At 43.1% G+C, this 25,316-nt stretch overlaps 1 protein-coding gene across 3 annotated transcripts in view; it reads right to left on the bottom strand.

The window, feature by feature from the left end:
- Positions 1–25,316, bottom strand: part of spock1 (SPARC (osteonectin), cwcv and kazal like domains proteoglycan 1) — a 520,348-nt gene that overhangs the window by 246,899 nt on the left and 248,133 nt on the right. The window contains exon 1 of one of the 3 annotated variants that reach the window (XM_063053349.1): positions 6,582–6,947. The exons of the other annotated variants lie outside the window; for them this stretch is intronic. Within the exon in view, the coding sequence (XP_062909419.1) occupies positions 6,582–6,660 (79 nt within the window). The 5' untranslated portion in view covers positions 6,661–6,947. Of the gene's footprint in view, positions 1–6,581; positions 6,948–25,316 lie in introns of those variants that run through there. 3 annotated transcript variants of the gene reach the window in all.

Below are 25,316 nucleotides of genomic sequence, written 5' to 3'. Positions count from 1 at the left end.
CCCCACTAATCTCCCTCCAGGTACTTATCCCTGCAAGCAGCCTAAATGCTACACCTGCCCATACACCTCCTCCTTCACCTCTATTCAGGGCCCAGGCAGTCCTTCCAGGTGAGGCAACTCTTCACCTGCGAATCTGCTGGGGTCGTCTATTGTGTCTGGTGCTCCCGATGCACCTCCTGTACATTGGTAAGACCCGTCGTAAATTGAGGACCACTCTGCACCATCGTTGCTTCAGTATTTACCAGTGAAAGGACCTAGGCAATTGTGGGGATGACTTACTGCGAACTGAAATGCTTGACTGTATAGACATGAAGAAAGAGGACTTGCTGGAGCTGTTGAAAGGTATTAAGTTAGATAAAGTCACTGGGACCGGATGAAATATACCCCAGGCAACTGTGGGAAGCAAGGAAGGAGATTGCTAAGCCTCTGGCGACGATCTTTGCATCATCAATAGGGACAGAAGAAGTTCCTGAGGATTGGAAGGCTGTAAGTATCCTTCCCTCATTCAAAAAAGGAAGTAGAGATAACCAGGAAATTATAGACCAGTGAGTCTTACTTCAGTGATGGGCAAGTTGTTGGAGAAGATCCTGAGAGGCAAAATTTATGAGAATTTGGCCAGACATAATTTGATTAGGGACAGTCAGCACAGCTTCGTCAAGGGCAGGTCATGCCTTACGAATCTGATAAAATTCTTTGAGGATGTGACTAGACACATTGATAAGAAGGTAGAGCAGTGGATGCAGTGTACATGGATTTCAGCAAGGCATTTGATAAGGTACCCCATGCAAGGCTTATTGAGAAAGTAAGGAGGCATGGGATCCAAGAGGACCTTGCATTGTGGATCCAGAAATGGCTTGCCCACAGAAGGCAAAGGGTGGTTGTAGATGTTTTGTATTCTGCATGGAGGTTGGTGAGCAGTGGTGTTCCACAGGGATCTGTTCTGGGACTCCTCCTCTTTGTGACTTTTATAAATGGCCTGGATGAGGAAGTAGAAGGGTGGGTTAGTATGTTTGCTGATGACACAAAGGTTGGGGGTGTTGTGGATAGTCTGGAGGGTTGTCAGAGGTTACAGTGAGACATTGATAGGATGCAGAACTGGGCTGAGAAGTGGCAGATGGAGTTCAACACAGATAAATGTGAAGTGGTTCATTTCAGTACGCCAAATTTGAAGACAGAATATAATATTAATGGTAAGTCTCTTGGCACTGTGAAGGATCAGTGAGATCTTGGGGTCCGTATCCATAGGACACTCAAAACTGCCATGCAGGCTAACAGTGCTGTTAAGAAGGCATATGGTGTGATGGGCTTCATCAACCGTGGGACTGAGTTCAAGAGCCGTGAGGTAGAGTTACAGCTACTGTATATAAGAGCTTAGTTAGACCACACTTGGAGTACTATGTTCACTTCTGGTCACTTCACTAGAGAAAGGACGTAGATACCATAGAGAGTGCAGAGGAGATTTACAAGGATGTTGCCTGGATTGGAGAGAATACCTTATGAGTATAGATTGAGTGAACTTGGCCTTTTCTCCTTGGAATGATGGCGGATGAGAGGTGACCTGGTAGGGGTGTATAAGGTGTATAAAGGCATTGATCATCTGGATAGCCAGAGGCCAATTCCCAGGGCTGAAATGACGAACACAAGGGGCATAGTTTTAAGGTGCTTAGAGGTAGGTACAAAGGGGATGTCAGAGGTAAGATGTTTACACAGAGAGTGGTGGGTGCGCGGAATGCACTACCAGCAACAGCGGTGGAGGTGGGTATAATAGGTTCTTTTAAGAGACTCTTAGATAGGTACATGGAGCTTAGAAAAATAGAGGACTATGCAGTAGGGTAATTCTAGGCATTTTCAAGAGTAGGTTACATGGCCGGCACAATATTGTGGGCTAAAGGGCCTGTAATGTGCTGTAGATTTCTATGATTCTTTGATTCTATAAGCAGTACTTCCCGGTGGCCAAATATTTTAATTCCGATTCCGATTCCTATTCCAAGATGTCAGTCCACAGGATCTTATGCCAAAATGAGGCCACGCTCCGGGTGGAGGAGCAACACCTTATATTCTGTCTGGGTAGCTCCAACCTGATGGCATGAATATCGATTCCTCTAGCCCTCGACCTTTCCCACCCACCTGGCTTTACCTATCACCATCCAGCTAGCCTCCTTCCCCTCCACCCACCTTTTTATTTTGGCATCTTCCCCCTTCCTCCTCAGTCCTGATAAAGAGTCTCAGCCCGAAATGTCGACCATCTGTTCTTTTCCATAGCTGCTGCCTGACCTGCTGAGTTCTTCCATCATTTTGTGTGTGTTGTTTTAGATTTCCAACATCTGCAGACTTTCACACATTTATGACAAGCTAATTAAGTTTGGAATGAGGAAAATGCCTGTTAAAATGGGTCAGCTTTTTCGCTAATCTATTAATCAATTGGACCCAATGCTTATATACAGTATTTCTGGACATTATACTGGCAACTGGTGCTGCATGAAGTATTTATTCACAGCAGCAGAAGGAGGAAAGTCCAGATTTCTTAACTTATTTGCAGTGTACTAAATGTTAATTGCACAAGGTCAATAATCAATCATATTTACAGAAGATGTGATGACTAGAAGTTCATAAAATTCCATTGTTTTTTTCACATTATGAAGTTTCATGTGCCCTTAGTCTTAAAAAGGATTTTTTAAATTGTCATGCATTTCAGAATCCCCCAAGCAACCAATCAGAATCCACTTACTCATGCATGGATTAGAAGGAAAAGCAAATGAATAGTAAGTGGGAAAGAGCTGTGGGGAAATATGTGAACCTTTCAGTCAAATTCATTGGAAGAATTTGACGTAAATCCAGAGAGTGAGACTATCTTCCCTGTACACAATTAAATAGATGTGTAGCATCATCATGTACTGTAGAGAATACACAGTAAACACTGTACATTATGAACTCAACAGTAGTAAACTTATCCCGACGTGAAAAACATTGAAATAGTCACTTTCTTACATCCATTAATCTGCACATCAGTATGCTAATATTTAACAGGTATAGGCCTATGAACAAAAGCTAGAATGTGATCTAAACTGGAAATAATGAACTCTGAACTGTTATGTCAGTACAATTTATGTATTTTAATATCTGCATGTACCTCCTTAATTTTTTTAATCTAGCTGCCCCTTATGCCTCTATTTGCAATTGAAACTGTCTCTGTGAAACCTGAAGGCGCAAAGGCTACAGTTATAGGCAGTTTCTATTATAAACAGCGTCAGAGGAATAGGTAAATATATGAATATGAACAGACTGTGGGATTTTCAAATGATGAATTACGCCTCCAATTTCTGGTTCAATTATTTTGAGATCTATTTAACTAATCCGCTGAGTATTTCCAGCAATTTTGGTTTTAATGTCTTGATTGTGAATACTACTTCAGTTGAACATCACACTTAACCATAACAATATTTTCAATGCCACTGACTTCAGCTGACCCATAATTAATTAAATATTTTGCATTTGAATGCATTTCTCTTGCTTCGTTTGCCTGGTTTTCTCAATGCAAGATTTTGCTTCTCAATTTGCCACTATAAGCTTATTGAAATAAATAATCTTATCATCTGAATCCCACAAACCGTTCAAAATACTTTTAATTAATAAATTAGTAAGTGCTATGCTTGTAGTAATATATGATTGTTCTTCTCCAATCATGACTATATACTTAGTGGCCACCTTATTAGGTACTTCCTGGGCTTAATAAAGTGGCTGAGTGTTCATGGTCCTCAGCTGCTGTAGGTTCATGTGTTATACATTCAGAGATGCTCTTCTGCAAACCACAATTGTAACGTTTGGTTATTTTTTATGAGTTACTGTTGCCTTCCTGTCAACTTAAACCAGTCTGGCCAGTCTCTTCTGACCTCTCTTATTAAAAAAGCATTTTTGTCCATAGACCTGCTGCTCATTACATGTTTATTACTTTTTGCACCATTCTCTGTAAACTCAAGAGACCATTGTGTGTGAGAATCCCAGGAGACCAGCAATTTTTGAGATACTCAATCCACCCCATCTGGCACCAAAATCATTCCACAGTCAAAGGCACTTAGATCACATTTCTGATGTTTGCTCTGAGCAACAAATCAACCTCATGACCATGTCTGCATGCTTTTATGCATTGAGCTGCTGCAACATGATTAGCTGATTAGATATTTTGCATTAATGAGCAGGTGTACAGGTGTACCTAATAAAGTGGTCACTGATTGTATTTTACCAGTAGATCACTGTAAATAGAGAGCCTAACACCTCACCTCAGACATTGATCACTGGATGAATGTACCGATAAAATTCCATTATTATTTATATTATTTTCAGATATCTTTCAAATTATCTAGCAGTAATAACCTTTTACAGCATGATGGAATGTTTAATATTTTATATACTCTGTTACATGACAGTTTACCTCATTGCATATCACATCTATATTCTCCACTCATAGCTTTATACTGTGAAATATTAAGGAACGCTCAGAGTCAGTGAAGGGAGTGAAGGAAGTGAAGGGAAATATTAAGAACCGCTCAGAGCCAGTGAAGGGAGTGAAGGAAGTGAAGGGAAATATTAAGAACCGCTCAGAGCCAGTGAAGGGAGTGTGATTTTCTGAGCTGCATCCACAACACTTTGCAGTTTCTTGCAGTCACAGGCAGAGCAGTTGCCATACATTGCTGTATTGCATTCAGACAGTTGGCTTTCTGTGGTGCATTGATAAAAATTGTTAAGGGTCAACCCGGACTGTGATGGCATTAGTTTAGTTGACCAGAAAGTTCTAAACTCAGACGAAGACCTTAAGTCCTATCCGATACACTGTAGATAGCTACGGGTACTCTCACTAAAGGGTGGTTATCCACTAACTACCCAATCCTTAAAGACTAGTTTACTTCCTTGTTTATCCTCCATGTAAACCAGGTAATTACAGGCCGGTGAGCCTGACATCAGTAGTAGATAAATTATCGGAAGTTGTTCTGAGAGATCGGATATACTACTATTTGGACAGTCAAGGTCTGATTTAGGATAGTCAGCATGGCTTTGTGCATGGTAGATCGTGTTTAACGAATTTTGTAGAGTTTTTCGAGGAGGTTACCAAGAAAGTAGATGACAGGCTGTGGCTGTTGTCTACATGGACTTTAGTAAGGCCTTTGACAAGGTCCCACATGGGAGGTTAGTTCAGAAGGTTCAGAGACTAGGTATCCATGGAGAGGTTGTAAACTGGATTCGAAATTGGCTGTGTGGGAGATGACAGAAAGTGGTAGTGGATGATTGCTTCTCAGACTGGAGGCCTGTGACTAGTGGTGTACCTCAGGGATCTGTGCTGGGACCATTGTTGTTTGTTGTCTTTCTCAATGATCTAGATGATAATGTGGTAAATTGGATCAGCAAGTTTGCTGATGACACTAAGATTGCAGGTGTTGTGGACAGCGAGGAAGGCTTTCAAAGCTTGCAGAGGGATCTGAACCAACTGGCAAAATGGCCAGCAGCAGATGGAATTTAATGCAGACAAGTGTGAGGTGTTGCATTTTGGAAGGACAAATCAAGGTAGGACATACACAATAAATGGTAAGGCACTGAGGAGTGCGGAGGAACAAAGGGATCTGGGAGTTCAGATACATAATTCCCTGAAGGTGGCATCACAGGTAGACAGGGTTGCAAAGAAGCCTTTTGGCATCCTGGCATTCATAAATTGAAGTATTGAGTATAGGAGTTGGGATGTTATGGTGAGGTTGTATAAGAGATTGGTGAGGCCAAATTTGGAGTATTGTGTGCAGTTCCGGTCACCTAACTATAGGAAGGATATCAGAAAGATTGAAAGAGTGCAGAGAAGATTTACTAGGATGTTGCCGGGTCTTCAGGAGTTGAGTTACAGGGAAAGATTGAACAGGTTAGGACTTTATTCCTTGGAGCGTAGAAGAATGAGGGAAGATTTGATAGTGGTTTACAAAATTATGAGGGGTATAAGCAAAGTAAATGCGAGTAGGCTCTTTCCACTTAGATTAGGAGAGATAAATACGAGAGGACGTGGCTTTAGGGTGAAAGGGGAAGGGTTTCGGGGGAACACTGGGGGGAACTTCTTCACTCAGAGAGTGGTGGGAGTGTGGAACGAGCTGCCATCTGATGTGGTAAATGTGAGCTCACTCTTAAGTTTTAAGAATAAATTGGATGGATACATGGATGGGAGAGGTCTGGAGAGTTATGGACCTGGTGCAGGTCAATGGGACTAGCGGAATAAAGTTTCAGCACAGTCTAGAAGGGCCGAATGGCCTGTTTTCTGTGCTGTAGTGTTCTATGGTTCTATGGCATGCTTAACTGCCAACGCACCCTATTTAAGCGGTGGGTCGCCCTTCCCTGTTAAGGAGGAAATACTTAAACCTAACAAAGTTGTTGAAACACAGTTCATGTATTTTCAACGATACACTGAATTCCAAACAACATTCTTGAAACTTAAAATATTTAAAACTCAGAGGATTTCTATCTCACAGAAAGACTTTCAATTACAAACAATTATTCAAACACAAGTGATCTTCAAAACACAGGTACAGTTTCTATAAGCTAAAAAGACATACCCGTGAGCTGCCGACGAATAGATCGTCCATCACAGAAATCAAAAGCAGAGGTATCCAGTTCGCCCTGTGTTTCTGTCATTCTTTTTGATGTTTCTGGGCTATTCCACTTAAGCCTGCACTGCCTTCTACGTTTAAGCTGTTCCTTTGCCACTTGGATAACTTCACACACATGTGATATTTGTCCAGATAACTTTCAACACAAGCGGTCTAAAAGTTTCTGAAGAGTTAGCAGGTAACCGCAAATAATGCTGTGAAGCTGACTCCCTGAGTACATAAACCTTCCAACTATTAATACATCAGCTAATTAATATGCTAAGTGATAGTATCAATCTGGTCTGCAAGCCTTCTTGAACTAAATAACTTAGCCAACACTGTCCAGCTTGAAACAAGCCAAATTAAATAACCCAGTGTCTTACAATGTATCTCTTCAGCAGTCAGCCCAGGTGCTATCGGCCAACAAGTCTGTGGCTCTATAGAGCGTTATCGTTTGCAAAGCTGTCTTTTTAACTTCAAACTGATTACTGATTGCCATTTACATTATGAAATGAAGACTTGCTCCCATTTACAACCAGAAACTGAACAAAAAATATTGGTTGGAAGTTTAACTTGCTGAAAAACAACACTTTGATCTTTAGAAGTGTCAGCTGCTAGTGTTTAGAAAGCTAAGCGTGGCAAAATAGAAAGGCCTCTTGGCTCAGGACAATGAGTAATCACAGGATCTGCCAAATTTATTTAGCCTCCTGAGGAAATAGAGGCACAGGTGGGCCCTTTTTTGCCATGATAGCTACATGGTTAGACCAGGTTTGGCGATTTGTGATGTTCACTCTTAATCAAAGACCTCACTCACCTCGACATTCTCCCTTCTGCCCACTCCCGTCTGGCATAAGTGACAAAAGCCTGAAAGTACACACCAGCAAATCTACCAAAAGCTTTTATTTTGCTGCTGTAAAGCAATTGAGTCACTACCTACCTAAATCAATCAGGTTTATTATTACTTATGTATCTTATGAATTTTTTGCTTTGTAGTACCTGTATGGTGCAAAACATAATAATTATGGTAGATTCTGAAATAAATAAATTGTGCAAAGGGGAATAAACTGGTCCTAAAAGATTGAGTGTGGGCCTTCAGGGTTTTGCACCTCCTCCCTGATGGCAGTCACGTGGAGGCCATGTCCCACAAGGTGAGGGTTTCTAATGATGGATGGCGTCTTCTTGAGGCACTATCTATTGTTGAGAATGACTGAGCCAATCCCCTGCTGTCCTTTGCAACTCTGTGTTTTGACTCCATACCAGGCAACCAGCAGGAATGCTCTCTACTGTACATAGGTAGAAATTTGCAAGAGTCTTTGTTATCATACCAACACTCCTCAAGTTCTTAATGAAATAGAGATGCTGACAATCTTTCTTTGTGATTACATCAGTGTGTTGGGCTGTGAATAGATATTCTGAGATGATGACGCCCAGCAACTTGAAGCTGCTCACTTTTTCCACCGCTCACCCCTCAAACGAGGATTAGTCTGTGATCTTTCGACTTCCTCCTCCTGAAGTCCACAATTAAGTGGAGGAGAAGATGGCGGCGCGACGGCAGTGCGCGCGGCCTCTCCGGTGATGAATATCTGTTATCTGTCAAGTAGGGGACCGTGCACAATTCTGATTTGATGGAGATGGATATGAGCGTACGGAGGAACATCTGGAAAACTTCTGAAATGTCCACTTACTGCTACTGCGTGGTAACCGGAATCTCCGGAGCAGAAGGCCCTGAATCCTTGGCTTTGCTTGTTTCAGCGGCCGGGGCGAGGTCGAAGGCGCTTGGCAGAGGATGGCGCTCAGCAGGCTGTATCGGAGGGGCCGGTCGGAGGATCAAAGTTTTCAGACGGATGGACTCAGTGTCGGCAGTGGTCAGCTGCTTCCAAGGCATCGGCAAGTTGACGGTGCCTGGAGTTTTACGGCAGGGAGTTTCTCCCTTTTGCTGCCTGCTATCGGGGATTCGGGAGTCGATCGACTCAGGGACTTTTGAGACTTTTTTTACCGTGCCCATGGTTTGTTCTTCATCAAATTATGGTATTGCTTTGCACTGCTGTAACTATATGTTATAATTATGTGGTTCTATCAGTGTTAGTCTTTGGTTTGTCCTGTTTTCTGTGATATCACTCCGGAGAAACATTGTATCATTTCTTAATGCATGTATGCATTTCTAAATGACAATAAAAGAAGACTGAGTATTCTCATAATCTAATCCAAGTCCTTGGTCATGCTGATGTTGAGTGTCAAGTTAACATTGCAACACCACTCAATCAACCTATCCATTTCATCTTCAAGACACACAAAATGCTGGAGGAACTCAGCAGGCCAGGCAAAATCTGTGCAAAAAAGTACAGTCGATGTTTTGTCAAAACCTTTCATCAGAATTGGAGTCCTGCCAAGGGGTTTCAGCCCAAAATGTCGACTGTACTTTTTTCCATAGATGCTGCCTGGCCTGCTGAGTTCCTCCAGCATTTTAAGACCATAAGATAAAGGAGCAGAAGTCAGCCATTCAGCTCATCGAGTCTGTTCCACCATTTTATCATGAGCTGATCCATTCTCCCATTTAGTCCCACTCCCCCACCTTCTCATCATAACCTTGGATGCCCTGGCTACTCAGATACCTATCAATCTCTGCCTTAAATACACCCAGTGACTTGACCTCCACTGCCGCCCGTGGCAACAAGTTCCACAGATTCACCACTTCTAGCTAAAAAAATTGCTTCGTATCTCTGTTCTGAATGGGCGCCCTTTAATCCTCAAGTCATGCCCTTTCGTACTGGACTCCCCCATCATGGAAAACAACTTGCCACATCCACTCTGTCCATGCATTTCAACATTCAAAATGTTTCTGTGAAGTCCCTCTCATTCTTCTAGACTCCAAGGAGTACACTCCATGAGCGGTCAAATGTTCCTCATATGTTAACCCTCTCATTCCCGGAATCATTCCAGTGAATCCTCTCTGAACCCTCTCCAACGTCAGCACATCCTTTCTTAAATAAGAAGCAACATTTTGTGTGCGTTGCTCAGATTCCAGCATCTGCAGATTTTCTCCTGTTTGTTATCCCATCTTCACATGTCTCCTCATCACTATCTATGATCTACCAACAACATTGGTGTCATCAGCGATTCTATAGATGGCATTTGAGCTGTGCTTAGTCATACAGTAATGAGTGTAGAAAGAGTAGAGCAGTGGGTCAAATGTACACCCATGAGGTGCACCTTGTTAGTTGTCAGTGATGAGGAGACATTAGCACTGACCTGAGCTGACTGTGGTATCCTAATGAGGAAGCTGAGGATCCAGCTGCAGAGGGAGGTACAAATTAGTACGGCGGGGATGTTGGTATTGAATGCTGAGCTGCAATTGATAAATAGCAACATAATATATCTTATTTTTCCTAGGTGTTCTAGTTCCAAGTAGAGAGAAAGTGAGATTGTGTTCTCTGTAGCCCTGTGCCACACAGGAAAGCAAACTGCAGTGGGACTAGGTCCTTGCTCAGGCAAGAGTTAACTGTAGTTTTGACCAACCTCTCAAAAGACTTCATCACTGTAGATGTGAGTGCTACAAGTCAATGGTCATTGAAACAGTTCACCCTATCCTTCTTGGGCACTGATATAATATCTGCCCTTTTGAAACAGGTGGGAACCTCTGCCTGCAACAATATGAAGCCGAAGATGTCTTTGAATACTCCAGCATAGAGCTTGGTACTCTGCCAGTTAAACCATCAGGGCTTGATGCCTTCACACTCTTGAATCTTCTGATTGTAGACTTCAGGAGAGGGAAGCCAGAGGTCCATGATCCAGTCCTCATTGGAGGATTGGAGGAGAAGAGGGTCACTAACTTTAAATTCCTGGGTGCTACTACCTCAGAGGATCTGTCCTGAACCAATTATACAAATGTAATTGCAAGGAAAGCATGACAGCACCTCTACTTCCTTAGGAACCTGTGGAGATTCGACATGACATCAAAAACTTTGACACACTTCTACAGATGTGTAGTGGAGCGTCTATTGACTGGCAGCATTATGGCCTGGTATGGGAACACCAATGTCTTTGAATGGAAAATCCTACAACAGATAGTTGATTCAGTCCATGACATCACAGGCAAAGCATATCTTGAGCATATCTACACGAAATGCTGTCATAGGAAAGCAGCATCATCAAAAGATCCTCACCACCCAGGCCATACTCTTTTCTCACTGCTGCTGTCAGGTAGAAGGTACTGGAGCTTCAGGACTCACACCACCAAGTTCAAGAACAGTTACTACCCCTCAACCATCAGGCAAAAGGGGATAATTACACTCATCTATTGTGATATTCCCACAACCAATGATCTCACTTTAAGGACTCTGCACATTGTTATTTCATGTTCTCGTTATTTATTGCTATGTATTTATATTTGCAATTGCACAGTTTGTTTTCTTCTTTGCTCTACTTGATCTTTCATTGATCCTGGTATAGTTACCATTCTATAGATATGCTGAGTATGCCCGCAAGAAAAAGAATCTCAGGGTTGTATGTGGTGACACATATGAACTCTTATAATAAAATTTAGCTTGAACCTTGAAGGATGTTCTGATGTTGGCCTCTAAGACAGAGATCGTAGCACTGCCAAATCCTGTGGGCATTTACACAGGCATAGTGTTATTCTCCCTTTCAAAAGGTGTTGAGCTCATCAGCGGGTGAAGCATCACTCCCATTTATATTGTTAGGTTTTACCTTACAGGAAGTGATGGCATTCCATCCCTAGCGACTAAGATGGCTGCTTGACCATCTTGGCATCTACCTCACACTTGCCTATTTGCACTGTACTTTCTCTGCATGAACAGAATGCAGGAGAAGCTATTGATTGCACCCTTGATTCTGCATCCTGTTATTGCTGGACCTTGTGCCACCTCAGTACCCCCCGGTGTAATGAATTGATCTGCATGAACAGAATGCAGGAGAAGCTTTTCACTGTATCTTGATACGTATGACAATATTCAACCAATTCCAACTCCAAACTAATGCAGGCATGATTAACCATATTTTAACCTGCAAATTTACTGAGATGTTAATGAAAATTAAGCCAGGCAATTTTCAGCATAATATATTGCTCCAAGTTGCATCTTAATTATAAAACTATCAAGACTGTAGTCACTCTCAACATAATCCACATTATCGCATTAGGAGGAGACAACTGGAGCTTAGGAGGAGACAATGGCGCTTAATGGCGACTACTTTGCTTGCATCTTCAGAACCAGCTCTATCTGCATCTTTAATACCTCCATTTTTCCCTTTCAGGGTTCTTTTGAAGACCCTGACCTGGAATTACATGCTGACTTCGGTTCTTTGCGGGAATGGAACTCGCTCTCAGGGTTTCACGACTGGCCGTTATTCGATATGCTAAGGATGCGGCCTAAGAGATTAGCTCGCCTTCAGAGCACTGGGATCTCATGGCTCTGGAGACAGGCGGACCGAAGGTCGGTGTCTCTGCGGGAATTCAGTGTCTCATGGGAGACAGTAGATTGAAAGCAGCAAGCTGGCTATTGGCTGTTTGTCCAGAGACCCAAGTTCTTTGGGCACAAACAGACTTTTAACATTGTAAATCAGTGAGTTGTTTGTTATGTCTCCCCTCTCGCTGTGAAATGGAGACATCTCTTTCTCCCTTATTAGGGAGAGAGAGAGCCTGTGGTATGTCGAATACTGGGTGAACGAGTCGTCTTTGGGGTACCGCAAGTCTGTGTCTTGTCTTTTGCTTTGCTGCGCGCTTGAGTGCTTGGTGGGGGGGGGTGCCGATGCTTTTCTTGCTGTTGGGGGGGGATTGTTGCTTTACTGCTGCTTAAACATGGGAGGGGGAAGCTGGGATGTGCTGTGGGGTTCCAACATTCAACTGTCATTCATTCTTTGGGGGCACTCCTCTGTTTTTGTGGATGGTTGCAATGAAAAAGTATTTCAGAATGTATACTGTATACGTTTCTCTGACATTAGATGTACCTTTGAAACCTTTGCAACCTCTGAAATGGAAGGAACAGATTCTTTGCAAATTTCTAGTTTTACCTGTCCCATTAAGGCAAACGTCACTCAGTATGAAGCCAGAGACTTCGTGCTCTGCTGACTCAGCCATAGCCCAGCAAATACGGTACGTAAGCAGCGGAAGCAAAACAAAACTATTGAGGGAAATATGGCCAGGACTACTAACTGGGGCTGTGGGGTGGGTGGGGGAAGAGGAAGCGCTGGTCCACAGGGGCCAGTTTCAGGTATTTGTGACCTGTCAGTACCAGGATCTGCTGGTGATCATCATTAAATAGTTCCATCCACCAGGAAGGTCAGAGCTGGGGACATCGTAGCATGCGTTCTACTCATAGCTGTCAAAATCACAAGCTAACAATGCATTTTTGTTACCATGATTTTGAACATTTGAATAATTACGCTACCAGTCCAGACAATGATCTAATACAAGTTGATGATATTTGTTTCTCCTCTGAAGTGGGGAGTTTCAGCTTCCAAGAGTGTCTCAGTTGCATAGCAGTTTAAAACATATAAATAACAATACTCAAGTCTCAAATCACTTTTAATGGGAATTAAGTAATGACTCACTCAGAGGAGAGGAACTAGTCACTTGAATATCTTAATGAAGGTGAATACCAGAGAACCAAAGATCACTTTGCTTTTAAGCCTGACAAAACAAGTTTTGTGTATTTGTTTTTTGTATCTTCATGGACAATTGATTTTAAGTGATGAAATGTCTTCAAAGTTGGTCATTTCATGAGTTCAGCATGAGAGGCTAATATTTTCTTTGTTCATTGATACATATAATTGCTTTTGCAGTGGTTGGACATAGATGTCGTGATACAAAATACTGGGTTAATTTATTACCGTTCAGAAAGTGAGCCGAGCAATAACTCTTGGTAAAACAGAATCATAATCTGTGAAAAGTGAAGGACAATGTCATTTTAGAAGTTGGGATTTAGACACGGTAAAATCAACAGGTATCTAAATGAGACATTAGGCATTGCTCAGAACTGAAGTTGATCCAAAATGGAACATTTCATTCTACTTCAGGGCTGCTGATCAGATTATACTTTGCAGATTATCCAAGCAATAACCTCATGCCATTCAGCATTCTCAAGACAAAGCAGAGTTGAGTATTTATTCAAAAGGGATACCCCCTGTTAAGTCATGCAGATCCAGTGAAAACACAGTCACGAAGAATGGAAAAAGGCACCTTGGCCCAACTCATTTATGCCAAAGAAGGTTCCTACTTGTGCCATGTACCTCTAAATCTTTCCTATCCCTGTACCTGTCTATGGTTGTAATTGAACCCACTTCTCCTCCTTCCTCTGGCAGCTTGCTCCATATACCCATCAGCCTCATGTGAAAAATTAGTTTCTCAGGCACCCTTTAAATACTTTTTTCTACTCAACTTAAATCTATGCCCTCAAGTTTTACACTCCCCTACCCTGGGTGAAAAAAGTGACAAGTTACCTCATTTTTGCCCCTCATGGTTTTATACAGCACTATTAGACCAGAACTTCGCACAATTTTCCAAGTGCTGTCTGCTCAAAGACGCGTCAACCTGAAACATTAATACTGTTACTCCCCTGCTTAATGATGTTCATATTGTAAATGTTTGAAACATTTTCTTCTTTTTAATTAGGAAGTAAATAGTTCTATCACTACCATAATGATTGCCTTCTTATTTAAAGACAACAGTACCTTACTTGACCAGTTGAAAAAAATCTGAACTCTTGGGTGGAATTTGTAAATTTGTGACCAAATTCCAGTTTGGACACGGTCATTTCTATTATTGAAAGTCCAGTGTTCAGGGGAGGAGTTTTAATGCTGCCTATTAGACTGCAACAAGGGATGCCTGCAGACTCTAAACATTGTTCTTGAGACACATCAATTTATATTCCACCTGTTCCCTAGGAAATGTTGCAATAAATTGAAGAATATGTTGATTTTCTTCTGATAATGCAATCATCTCTCATTTAGCCAATATTTTAAACAGGCCTGAGCAGGGATGTGGTTGTATCTTTTCAACCAGTTTCACTAAAAGTTATACCTCAGACTGTCTGACAATAAAAAAATAATAACTAATGTATATGTTATGGGTTAACTTTTTTGATGGCCACTCTAGATCAAGGATGATTTGGTCACAAGAACTTGGCCCTGAGGGAACAGTTAAGCCCTATCAGTATCAAATGACTCTAATACAGATGGAACAGGTGGTGCTTGACAGTAAATGTGGGTGTTTTAAGCTGCTGAGTACCTTTTCCATTGCTTGTGCTGGATTTCCCCATGTTCATCAGAAGAACCTGAGGTACCATCTCAGATGTTTCTCCCCCAGCTTGGGCTGTCTCGGATCAGAGATCTCTAATCTGCAAGTTTTATGAGGATTTGAGAATTCCTTGAAGGACATCCTTTGAGCTGCTGGAGAATGTTTACCATTGGAAAGTTTTGAATGGAAAACTTATTCCAAAATTCGAATTTCAGATGTATAGAAGATGAGGATTGTATAATGTTGCAGGTGATGTCTTTGTGTCAGTGCTGAGAATTTAAAGGATTTTTTAGAGAGAAGTAATGGTTGTAGCATTTCAAAATTGCTTTGAGGTAACTACGATTACTTTTAAGTTCCCAAACCACAAGCTTGGTACAACGTCTATAGTTTTGTCTTCAAACACTTTCCTCTTCTAGCCACTGAAGAAAGTGTTAGCTGCTGCACTGATAGTGTGAGGACTTCATCATCAATGTTTGGTCTTTTTGAAAGGTGACTTGTGGGAAATCAAAAGAGTTCTTGTAGATGGGGTATACTACAGCATTGTAACAGAAGGTATATTTATGTGACAGGTAATTGCGTTGGATTTATAAACGCAAACATGAGGAAATCTGAAGATGCTGGAAATTCAAGCAACACACATCAAAGTTGCTGGTGAATGCAGCAGGCCAGGCAGCATCTCTAGGAAGAGGTACAGTCTACGTTTCGGGCCGAGATCCTTTGTCAGGTCCTCGGCCCGAAACGTCGACCGTACTTCTTCCTAGAGATGCTGCCTGGCCTGCTGCGCTCACCAGCAACTTTGATGTGTGTTGGATTTATGTTTATTTTGTGGACAGAATATACCTGGGCAATTTTTCCCACTGTAGCATAGATGGCAGGACTGAATCCATACCTTGGTTGGAGACACAGCTTGTCATGGAGTACCATCTTTTTTTTTAATACTTTATTTTCAAAATTTCCAAAAAAAAACAATGAAATTAACAAGAACACACCAGCTCAGACATGTATAAAAATGAAATAAGCAGAAAAAAAGAGACATAACATTAGAGGGATGCCTATTGTACAAAGTGCTCAAAAACACTAAACATTAAATCTCAAATGAGGGCTGTGAGAAATCAGCTGGGGGGAAATTGCTCATCTGCCCCCAGCCTCGTCCAGGTAGGCAAGAAATGGATCCCAGATAGCCGAAAATTTTTTAATTGAATTGGTTCACAAGAACCTGAGTTTCTCCATCTGTATGACTGAGATCATATCAGCCATCCATGTCCGAAAGGAAGCGGGAGAAGGTGATTTCCATTCCCTCAAGATAATTTTTTTGGCAACAATCATACCCAGCATCAGAGACTGTTGTTTGGCTGCAGGGAAACAAATAGTAAATTGCGAGCAGCCAAATATAGCAAGACCCCAGCTTCCAAGGGGAAGGATCTTTTATAGGCATTTGAGTACCAGTCGAATATTTTGGACCAAAATCCAGTCAGTAATGGGCAAAACCAAAAGGTGTGTGACAACGTGGCTTCTGCCCCTTGGCGTCTATCACACATTGGCGAGACAGAAGGGTAAATCCTGTGCAATCTAAGTTTAGAGTAGTGGAGACTGTGGACAACTTTAAACTGGATCAGTTGGTGCCTGCTGTTAACAGACCAAACCTGTATCATAGACAAATACTTATCCCAGGCAGCTTCAGATAATTCAATGCCCAACTCCTCTCTTCAGGCATCTCTAATCTTCACAGTAGACGCTACAGTGCAATTATCAAACAAACGTACAAACTTAGAAACAAGATGCCTGGAGTCAGGAGGGTTCTGTATAATATCAAAAAACATATGTTTCCCTGGAAGGATTTCAAAGTTACAAATCTTAGGTTGAATGTAGTGTCTAATTTGTAAGTGTGTTGCCCTTAAGGCATTTATTTGACTTTGTTGGGTCTACACTTTAAATGATTTGTTTGTAACTATTTTCTAGTTAAAGTTAAAGATTGATAATTAAGTTGCAGTACAACAAAGGTAAATTCATTGCCTACGGTATATCGCGGCATGTGATGACGTCACCTCCAGTTTCGTGCGTCTTATGTGTAACCACCGATTCGGGAAAGGTGTGAAGGCGGGTGCCATGCGTGCAGCATGATCGTGAAGAGCTCCGTGTCTACCCACAAAGAAACATTATAGAAGCAATGCCGTAAGTTCCTATGAAAGTATTTGAAGTAAAAATATTAACGTGGTTTCTGTTAAGGAAGCGGCGATTCGAGCGGTGCGCATGTCAGCTTTTCAATTTCAAACGTGGGGTGAGCTCAGGCCCGGCAGCGGTTCGACGGGACCCCCCTCGCTCCTTACTGGAGGCGGCGGGAGACACTCGCTAAAAGAAGAGAGCACACGTTGTCTCCAGAATGAAACAGACGCTGTATATGTTTGTATTTTTTTATCAACAGTTTTCACCATACGATGTTAATGTGGAGGAGTGCACAGTAAATGGTTAACCTTACTACGACTCTGTCTTCATTGGCTCCAGTTTAACTTAGTGTTTAGTCAGAGTTTCAACACACTGCACAAGAACACTATAGTAAGTAACGAAAAAAGTGCAAATGAGGCAGCTCAAACTTCTCTTTCAGCAGACTAAATGTTGCAAACCGTCCCTCTATGTACAGGTCTTCAATAGAAACTAGACCCTTCTCCCTCCAAGCATGGTAGGTTTTATCTGACCATGAGGGTAGAAAGGAGTAATTGAAACAAATTGGTGTTTGTACAGAAGTCTCTGCTAAATTCAGAATGCTCCTAATCTGATTTAGAATTCTGACGGAATTTTTCAAATCAGAATTCAAACTTTTTGAAGTCCCAGGCTTCTCTAACTTGGGGAACAGCATGGCTGGCAAGGAGGAATTGACAACAGAGTTAGACTCCATACATAGCCACAAGGGAGCCCCAGGGAGCTAGGTTATCTGGAGCCCCCTGTTACCAAAACATTAAAGCCCTAGCATTGACAGCCCAATAATAGTGTCTAAATACAGGTAATCCCAGCCCTCCTTCAGACTTGGGCTTTTGTAAATGAACTTTCGAAATCCTGTGATTCTTATAATTCCAGATATAAGACAATATTATGGAGTCCAATTCTTTAAAGAAAGCTGATATAAGAAAAATGAGGAGATTTTGACAAAGATAGAGAAACCTAGGAAAGGAGACCATTTTAATTGAATTTATACAACCAATCATGGACAGAGGCAGGGTTTTCCAACTTTCCGTATTCTGCTTAAGTTTTGAAATAAACTCCACAAAGTTTAATTTGAATATTAATTTAGGATCTTTGGGGATTGTCAAGCCAAGATAAGTAAAGTGATCTTTAACTACTTTGAACATAGAACATAGAATAGTACAGCACAGTACAGGCCCTTCGGCCCACAATGTTGTGCCGACCCTCAAACCCTGCCTCCCATATAAGCCCCCACCTTAAATTCCTCCATATACCTGTCTAGTAGTCTCTTAAACTTCACTAGTGTATCTGCCTCCACCACTGACTCAGGCAGTGCATTCCACCAACCAACCACTCTCTGAGTAAAAAACCTTCCTCTAATATCCCCCTTGAACTTCCCACCCCTTACCTTAAAGCCATGTCCTCTTGTATTGAGCAGTGGTGCCCTGGCGAAGAGGAGCTGGCTATCCACTCTATCTATTCCTCTTATTATCTTGTACACCTCTATCATGTCTCCTCTCATCTTCCTTCTCTCCAGAGAAAAAAGCCCTAGCTCCCTTAATCTCTGATCATAATGCATATTCTCTAAAACAGGCAGCATCCTGGTAAATCTCCTCTGTACCCTTTCCAATGCTTCCACATCCTTCCTATAGTGAGGCGACCAGAACTGGACACAGTACTCCAACTGTGGCCGAACCAGAGTTTTATAGAGCTGCATCATTACATCGCGACTCTTAAACTCTATACCTTGACTTGTGAAAGCTAACACCCCATAAGCTTTCTTAACTACCCTATCCACCTGTGAGGCAACTTTCAGGGATCTGTGGACATGTACCCCCAGATCCCTCTGCTCCTCCACACTACCAAGTATCCTGCCATTTACTTTGTACTCTGCCTTGGAGTTTGTCCTTCCAAAGTGTACCACCTCACACTTCTCCGGGTTGAACTTCATCTGCCAACTTCTCAGCCCACTTCTGCATCCTATCAATGTCTCTCTGCAATCTTCGACCATCCTCTACACTATCTACAACACCACCAACCTTTGTGTTGTCTGCAAACTTGTCAACCCACCCTTCTACCCCCACATCCAGGTTGTTAATAAAAATCACGAAAAGTAGAGGTCCCAGAACCGATCCTTGTGGGACATCACTAGTCACAACCCTCCAATCTGAATGTAATCCCTCCACTATGACCCTCTGCCTTCTTCAGGCAAGCCAATTCTGAATCCACCTGGCCAAACTTCCCTGGATCCCATGCCTTCTGACTTTCTGAATAAGCCTACCATGTGGAACCTTGTCAAATGCCTTACTAAAATCCATATAGATCACATCCACTGCACTACCCTCATCTATATGCCTGGTCACCTCCTCAAAAAACGCTATCAGGCTTGTTAGACACGATCTGCCCTTCACAAAGCCATGCTGACTGTCCCTGATCAGACCATGATTCTCTAAATGCCCAAAGATCCTATCTCTAAGAATCTTTTCCAACAGCTTTCCCACCACAGATGTATGGCCCACTGGTCTATAAGTACCCGGACTATCCCTACTACCTTTTTTGAACGGGACACTTTCCAAAAAACCCCACGTGTAGTCGTTGGAGAGGGGCACAAAGTCACTTTTCGTCCAATTGATTGAGTATCCCAATAGTCTGCCAAAAGAGGTGATTAAATCTAGAAGAAGAGGGACCGACTTTTCTGAGTTTTGTAAGTAGAGTACCACATCATCAGCATATAAACTAATAAGTGTTTTAATACCTCCCACTTTCAAACCCAGAATATTTGGGTGACTTCTTATTTTTAGGGCAATGGGCTCTACCACGATGGCAAAAAGGGCCGGCAAGAGAGGGCACCCCTGCTGGACTGAACGGTGTAGGGGAAACAGAGCTGAATTATCACCATTAGTTATAATAGAACACATTGGGCTGGCGTATATCAGTTTTAGCCAAGATACAAATGACTCCCCGAACCCAAACCTGTACAGTGACTCAAACATGTAAGGACATCCAATCTGGTCAAAAGCCTTTTGTGCATTAAGGGATAAAATTGCTGTCCCATTAGCTTTCCTATGATCAGCATATATTAAGAAGGTATCTGACATTGGGAAAAGAGAACCTACCCGGGATTAATCCTGTCTGATCAGGATGAATGATAGATGACAAATGCTTATTTAGTCAGTTAGCCAGCATTTTAATAATTAACTTTCTATTGAAATTCTGAAGTGCAATGGGCCTATAGCTGGCCGGGTCTGTTTCCTCTTTACCTTTCTTTAAAATGAGGGAAATGTTAGCCTCGTACAATGTTCTAGGCAAGGCTTTATCTCTCTTAGAGCAAGGTATCATTCTGAGGAGAAGTGGGGGAAGGATATCACAGAACTTCTTATAAAATTCACAGCCAAATCCATCTGACCCAGCAGCCTTGCCGGATGGAAATAACTTAATGGCAAAAGTTATTTCTTCCAATGTGAAGTCAGAATGTAAGTCCTCCCTAGCAGTGTCACTAAGTTTCGGCATTACAACAGAAACAAAGAAGTCATTCAAATCAGATTGAGTGGCATTGCATTTAGAAGTGTAGACGTCACTGTAAAATTCTTTAAAACAGTCACTTATCTCCTTGGGGCTAGTTAACAGGGTACCCACCCTCGATCTAATGGAATGAATTGACCTTAGGGCCTGGGCGCCCCTGAGCTGCCGTGCCAGGAGCCCCTCAGACTTGTCCCCAATTTTGAAATGCTTTTGTCGTAATTTTAAGAGGAGGTTATTTATTTGACTACCCAAAATACAATTGTACTCATATTTAAGCTTCATTATTTTATTATAATCTTCAGAGGATTTCAAAGCCTGGTATGTCGCTTCGAGGGTTGGGAGAGTATTCTCAATCTCTAATAATCGGCCTTCTCTCTCCCTCTTAGCAGCGGATTCATATGAAATTATATACCCATGAATTACAACTTTTAACGTCTCCCAGAGTGTGGAATCTGACACCTCGCTGTTATCGTTAATTTCTAGAAAATCTTTTAATCTGGTGGTGGTATATTCTATAAATTTCTTATCGGCGAGTAGGGAGGGGTTAAAATGCCAGGAACAGATTCGTTTGTAAAGGGAGAGATTTAGGAACACTGTCAAGGGGTTATGGTCAGAAATTAATCTATTGTGATATTTTGTATTGGTAACACAAGATATTAAATGAGAGTCAACCAAAAAATAGTCTATTCTACTATAAGATTTGTGTACATGAGAATAATAAGAATAGTCCTTGTCGGTGGGATGTTGAACTCGCCAAATATCTACTAAATTCCTAGATCTAATCAAATTATTTAGGACCTGCGCTGATATGATATTTGAGGGCGGGCGGGAGGACAATCTATCTAAATATGGATCCAGGTAGCAATTTAAGTCACCGCCAATTATTATATTTGAATTACTGGCATCCGGAAGTAAATCAAAAACTTTCCTAAGAAAATTTGGCTTGTCTGTGTTTGGACCATAAACATTAAAGAAGGTCAGTGGAAATGAATTAATGGTGCCAGAGATCATAATAAACCTGCCGAGAGGATCTGTGGTCATGGAAGTGAGTTGAAATGGAGTATTTTTCCTAAAGAGGATAGCCACACCAAGGGCATGAGAAGTAAATGGTGACTGGTAAACCTGCGATATCCAGCCAGATCTCAATCTGCGTTGCTCAGTTACTTTGATATGGGTTTCCTGTAGAAAAATCACAACTGCAGATAGAGATTTGAGATGTCTAAAAACTTTATCCCTCTTAACAACATGACCAAGGCCCTTAACATTCCATGAGACTATAGTAATATCTTTACACCCGCCCCCCCCAGCTGTGTTCTACCACAAGGCCTCTGCATATGAGAATAGAAAAGAGATTATTAGAGTTGAGCCCATAGTAGACAATGCAAAATAACTGGCAGCCTCATAAGAACACAACATACACAAAAAAACATGTCTGAGCTATAAACAGGAACAACACACACCCTAATCCACCCCCGCTTCGTGTCTCCCTAAACCAGACATATAGTGCCCCATTTCCATCCCAAAACGAGCTGCTGGGCAGGTAACTAACATTACACAATTATCACAAACCCCCTCTCTGAGAAAATTTATAACACAAATTATAGCAACACACATCAAAGTTGCTGGTGAACGCAGCAGGCCAGGCAGCATCTGTAGGAAGAGGTGCAGTCGACGTTTCAGGCCGAGACCCTTCATCAGGACTAACTGAAGGAAGAGTTAGTAAGAGATTTGAAAGTTGGAGGGGGAGGGGGAGATCCAAAATGATAGGAGAAGACAGGAGGGGGAGGGATGGAGCCAAGAGTTGGACAGGTGATTGGCAAAAGGGATACTAGAGGATCATGGGACAGGAGGTCCGGGAAGAAAGACAAGGGGGGGTACCCAGAGGATGGGCAAGAGGTATATTCAGAGGGACAGAGGGAGAAAAAGGAGAGTGAGAGAAAGAATGTGTGCATAAAAATAAGTAACAGATGGGGCACGAGGGGGAGGTGGGGCCTTAGCGGAAGTTAGATAAGTCGATGTTCATGCCATCAGGTTGGAGGTTACCCAGATGGAATATAAGATGTTGTTCCTCCAACCTGAGTGTGGCTTCATCTTTACAGTTGAGGAGGCCGTGGATAGACATGTCAGAATGGGAATGGGATGTGGAATTAAAATGTGTGGCCACTGGGAGATCCTGCTTTCTCTGGCGGATAGAGCGTAGATGTTCAGCAAAGCGGTCTCCCAGTCTGTGTCGGGTCTCGCCAATATATAAAAGGCCACATCGGGAGCACCGGACGCAGTATATCACCCCAGTCGACTCACAGGTGAAGTGTTGCCTCACCTGGAAGGACTGTTTGGGGCCCTGAATGGTGGTAAGGGAGGAAGTGTAAGGGCCTTCTCCCGTCTTCAACCCTCCTCTTCTTCATGGACACCCCGCTCTGGTCTTCTGCCTGCTCTGGATCTCTTTATCGCTAATTGCCGACGGGACATCAACCGTCTCGACTTCACCGCACCTTGTCCCCATTCCAACCTCACTCCTTCAGAACGCTCTGCTCTCCACTCCCTCTGCACTAATCCTAACCTTATTATTAAACCCGCCGATAAGGGGGGTGCTGTTGTAGTCTGGCGTACTGACTTCCACCTTGCCGAGGCACAGCGACAACTCACGGATACCTCCTCTTATTTACCCCTCGATCGTGACCCCACTAAGGAGCACCAGGCCATTGTCTCCCAAACCATCACCGACTTTATCCGCTCAGGGGATCTCCCATCCACTGCTACCAACCCTATAGTTCCCACACCCCACACTTCCCGTTTCTACCTCCGACCCAAGATCCACAAACCTGCCTGTCCTGGCCGACCTATTGTCTCAGCTTGCTCCTGCCCCACTGAACTCGTTTCTGCATACCTCGACACGGTTTTATCACCCCTTGTTCAATCCTTTCCGACCTATGTTCGTGACACTTCTCACGCTCTTAGACTTTTCGACTATTTTAAGTTCCCTGGCCCCCACCGCTTTATTTTCACCATGGATGTCCAGTCTTTATATACTTCCATCCCCCATCAGGAAGGTCTCAAAGCTCTACGCTTCTTTTTGGATTCCAGACCTAATCAGTTCCCCTCGACCACCACTCTGCTCTGTCTAGCGGAATTAGTCCTTACTCTTAATAATTTCTCCTTTGGCTCCTCCCACTTTCTCCAAACTAAAGGTGTATCTATGGGCACCCGTATGGGTCCTAGCTATGCCTGCCTTTTTGTTGGGTTTGTGGAACAATCTATGTTCCGTGCCTATTCTGGTATCTGTCCCCCACTTTTCCTTCGCTACATCGACGACTGCATTGGCGCTGCTTCCTGCACGCATGCAGAACTCGTTGACTTTATTAACTTTGCCTCCTACTTTCACCCTGCCCTCAAGTTTACCTGGTCCATTTCCAACACCTCCCTCCCCTTTCTAGATCTTTCTGTCTCTGCCTCTGGAGACAGCTTATCCACTGATGTCTACTATAAGCCTACTGACTCTCACAGCTATCTGGACTATTCCTCTTCTCACCCTGTCTCTTGCAAAAATGCCATCCCCTTCTCGCAATTCCTCCGTCTCCACCGCATCTGCTCTCAGGATGAGGCTTTTCATTCTAGGACGAGGGAGATGTCTTCCTTTTTTAAAGAAAGGGGCTTCCCTTCCTCCACTATCAACTCTGCTCTTAAACGCATCTCCCCCATTTCACGAACATCTGCTCTCACTCCATCCTCCCGCCACCCCAGGAGGAATAGGGTTCCCCTGGTCCTCACCTACCACCCCACCAGCCTCCGGGTCCAACATATTATTCTCCGTAACTTCCGCCACCTCCAACCGGATCCCACCACTAAGCACATCTTTCCCTCCCCCCCCCCCGTATTCCGCAGGGATCGCTCCCTACGCAACTCTCTTGTCCATTCGTCCCCCCCATCCCTCCCCACTGATCTCCCTCCTGGCACTTATCCCCGTGTAAGCGGAACAAGTGCTACACATGCCCTTACACTTCTTCCCTTACCACCATTTACGGCCCCAAACAGTCCTTCCAGGTGAGGCAACACTTCACCTGTGAGTCGACTGGGGTGATATACTGCATCCGGTGCTCCCGATGTGGCCTTTTATATATTGGCAAGACCCGACGCAGACTGGGAGACAGCTTTGCTGAACATCTACGCTCTGTCCGCCAGAGAAAGCAGGATCTCCCAGTGGCCACACATTTTAATTCCACATCCCATTCCCATTCTGACATGTCTATCCACGGCCTCCTCTACTGTAAAGATGAAGCCACACTCAGGTTGGAGGAACAACACCTTATATTTCGTCTGGGTAGCCTCCAAGCTGATGGCATGAACATCGACTTCTCAAACTTCCGCTAAGGCCCCACCTCCCCCTCGTACCCCATCTGTTACTTATTTTTATGCACACATTCTTTCTCTCACTCTCCTTTTTCTCCCTCTGTCCCTCTGAATATACCTCTTGCCTATCCTCTGGGCCCCCCCTCCTTGTCTTTCTTCCCGGACCTCCTGTCCCATGATCCTCTCGTATCCCCTTTTGCCAATCACCTGTCCAGCTCTTGGCTCCATCCCTCCCCCTCCTGTCTTCTCCTATCATTTTGCATCTCCCCCTCCCCCTCCAACTTTCAAATTTCTTACTCACTCTTCCTTCAGTTAGTCCTGACGAAGGGTCTTGGCCTGAAACATCAACTGCACCTCTTCCTACAGATGCTGCCTGGCCTGCTGCGTTCACCAGCAACTTTGAT

This window comes from Mobula hypostoma, chromosome 7 (genome assembly GCF_963921235.1).
Source record: "Mobula hypostoma chromosome 7, sMobHyp1.1, whole genome shotgun sequence".
Lineage (NCBI taxonomy): Eukaryota > Metazoa > Chordata > Chondrichthyes > Myliobatiformes > Myliobatidae > Mobula > Mobula hypostoma.
The sequence above is the reverse complement of the archived record's forward strand: the minus strand, read 5'-3'. Positions and strand labels throughout refer to the sequence as shown.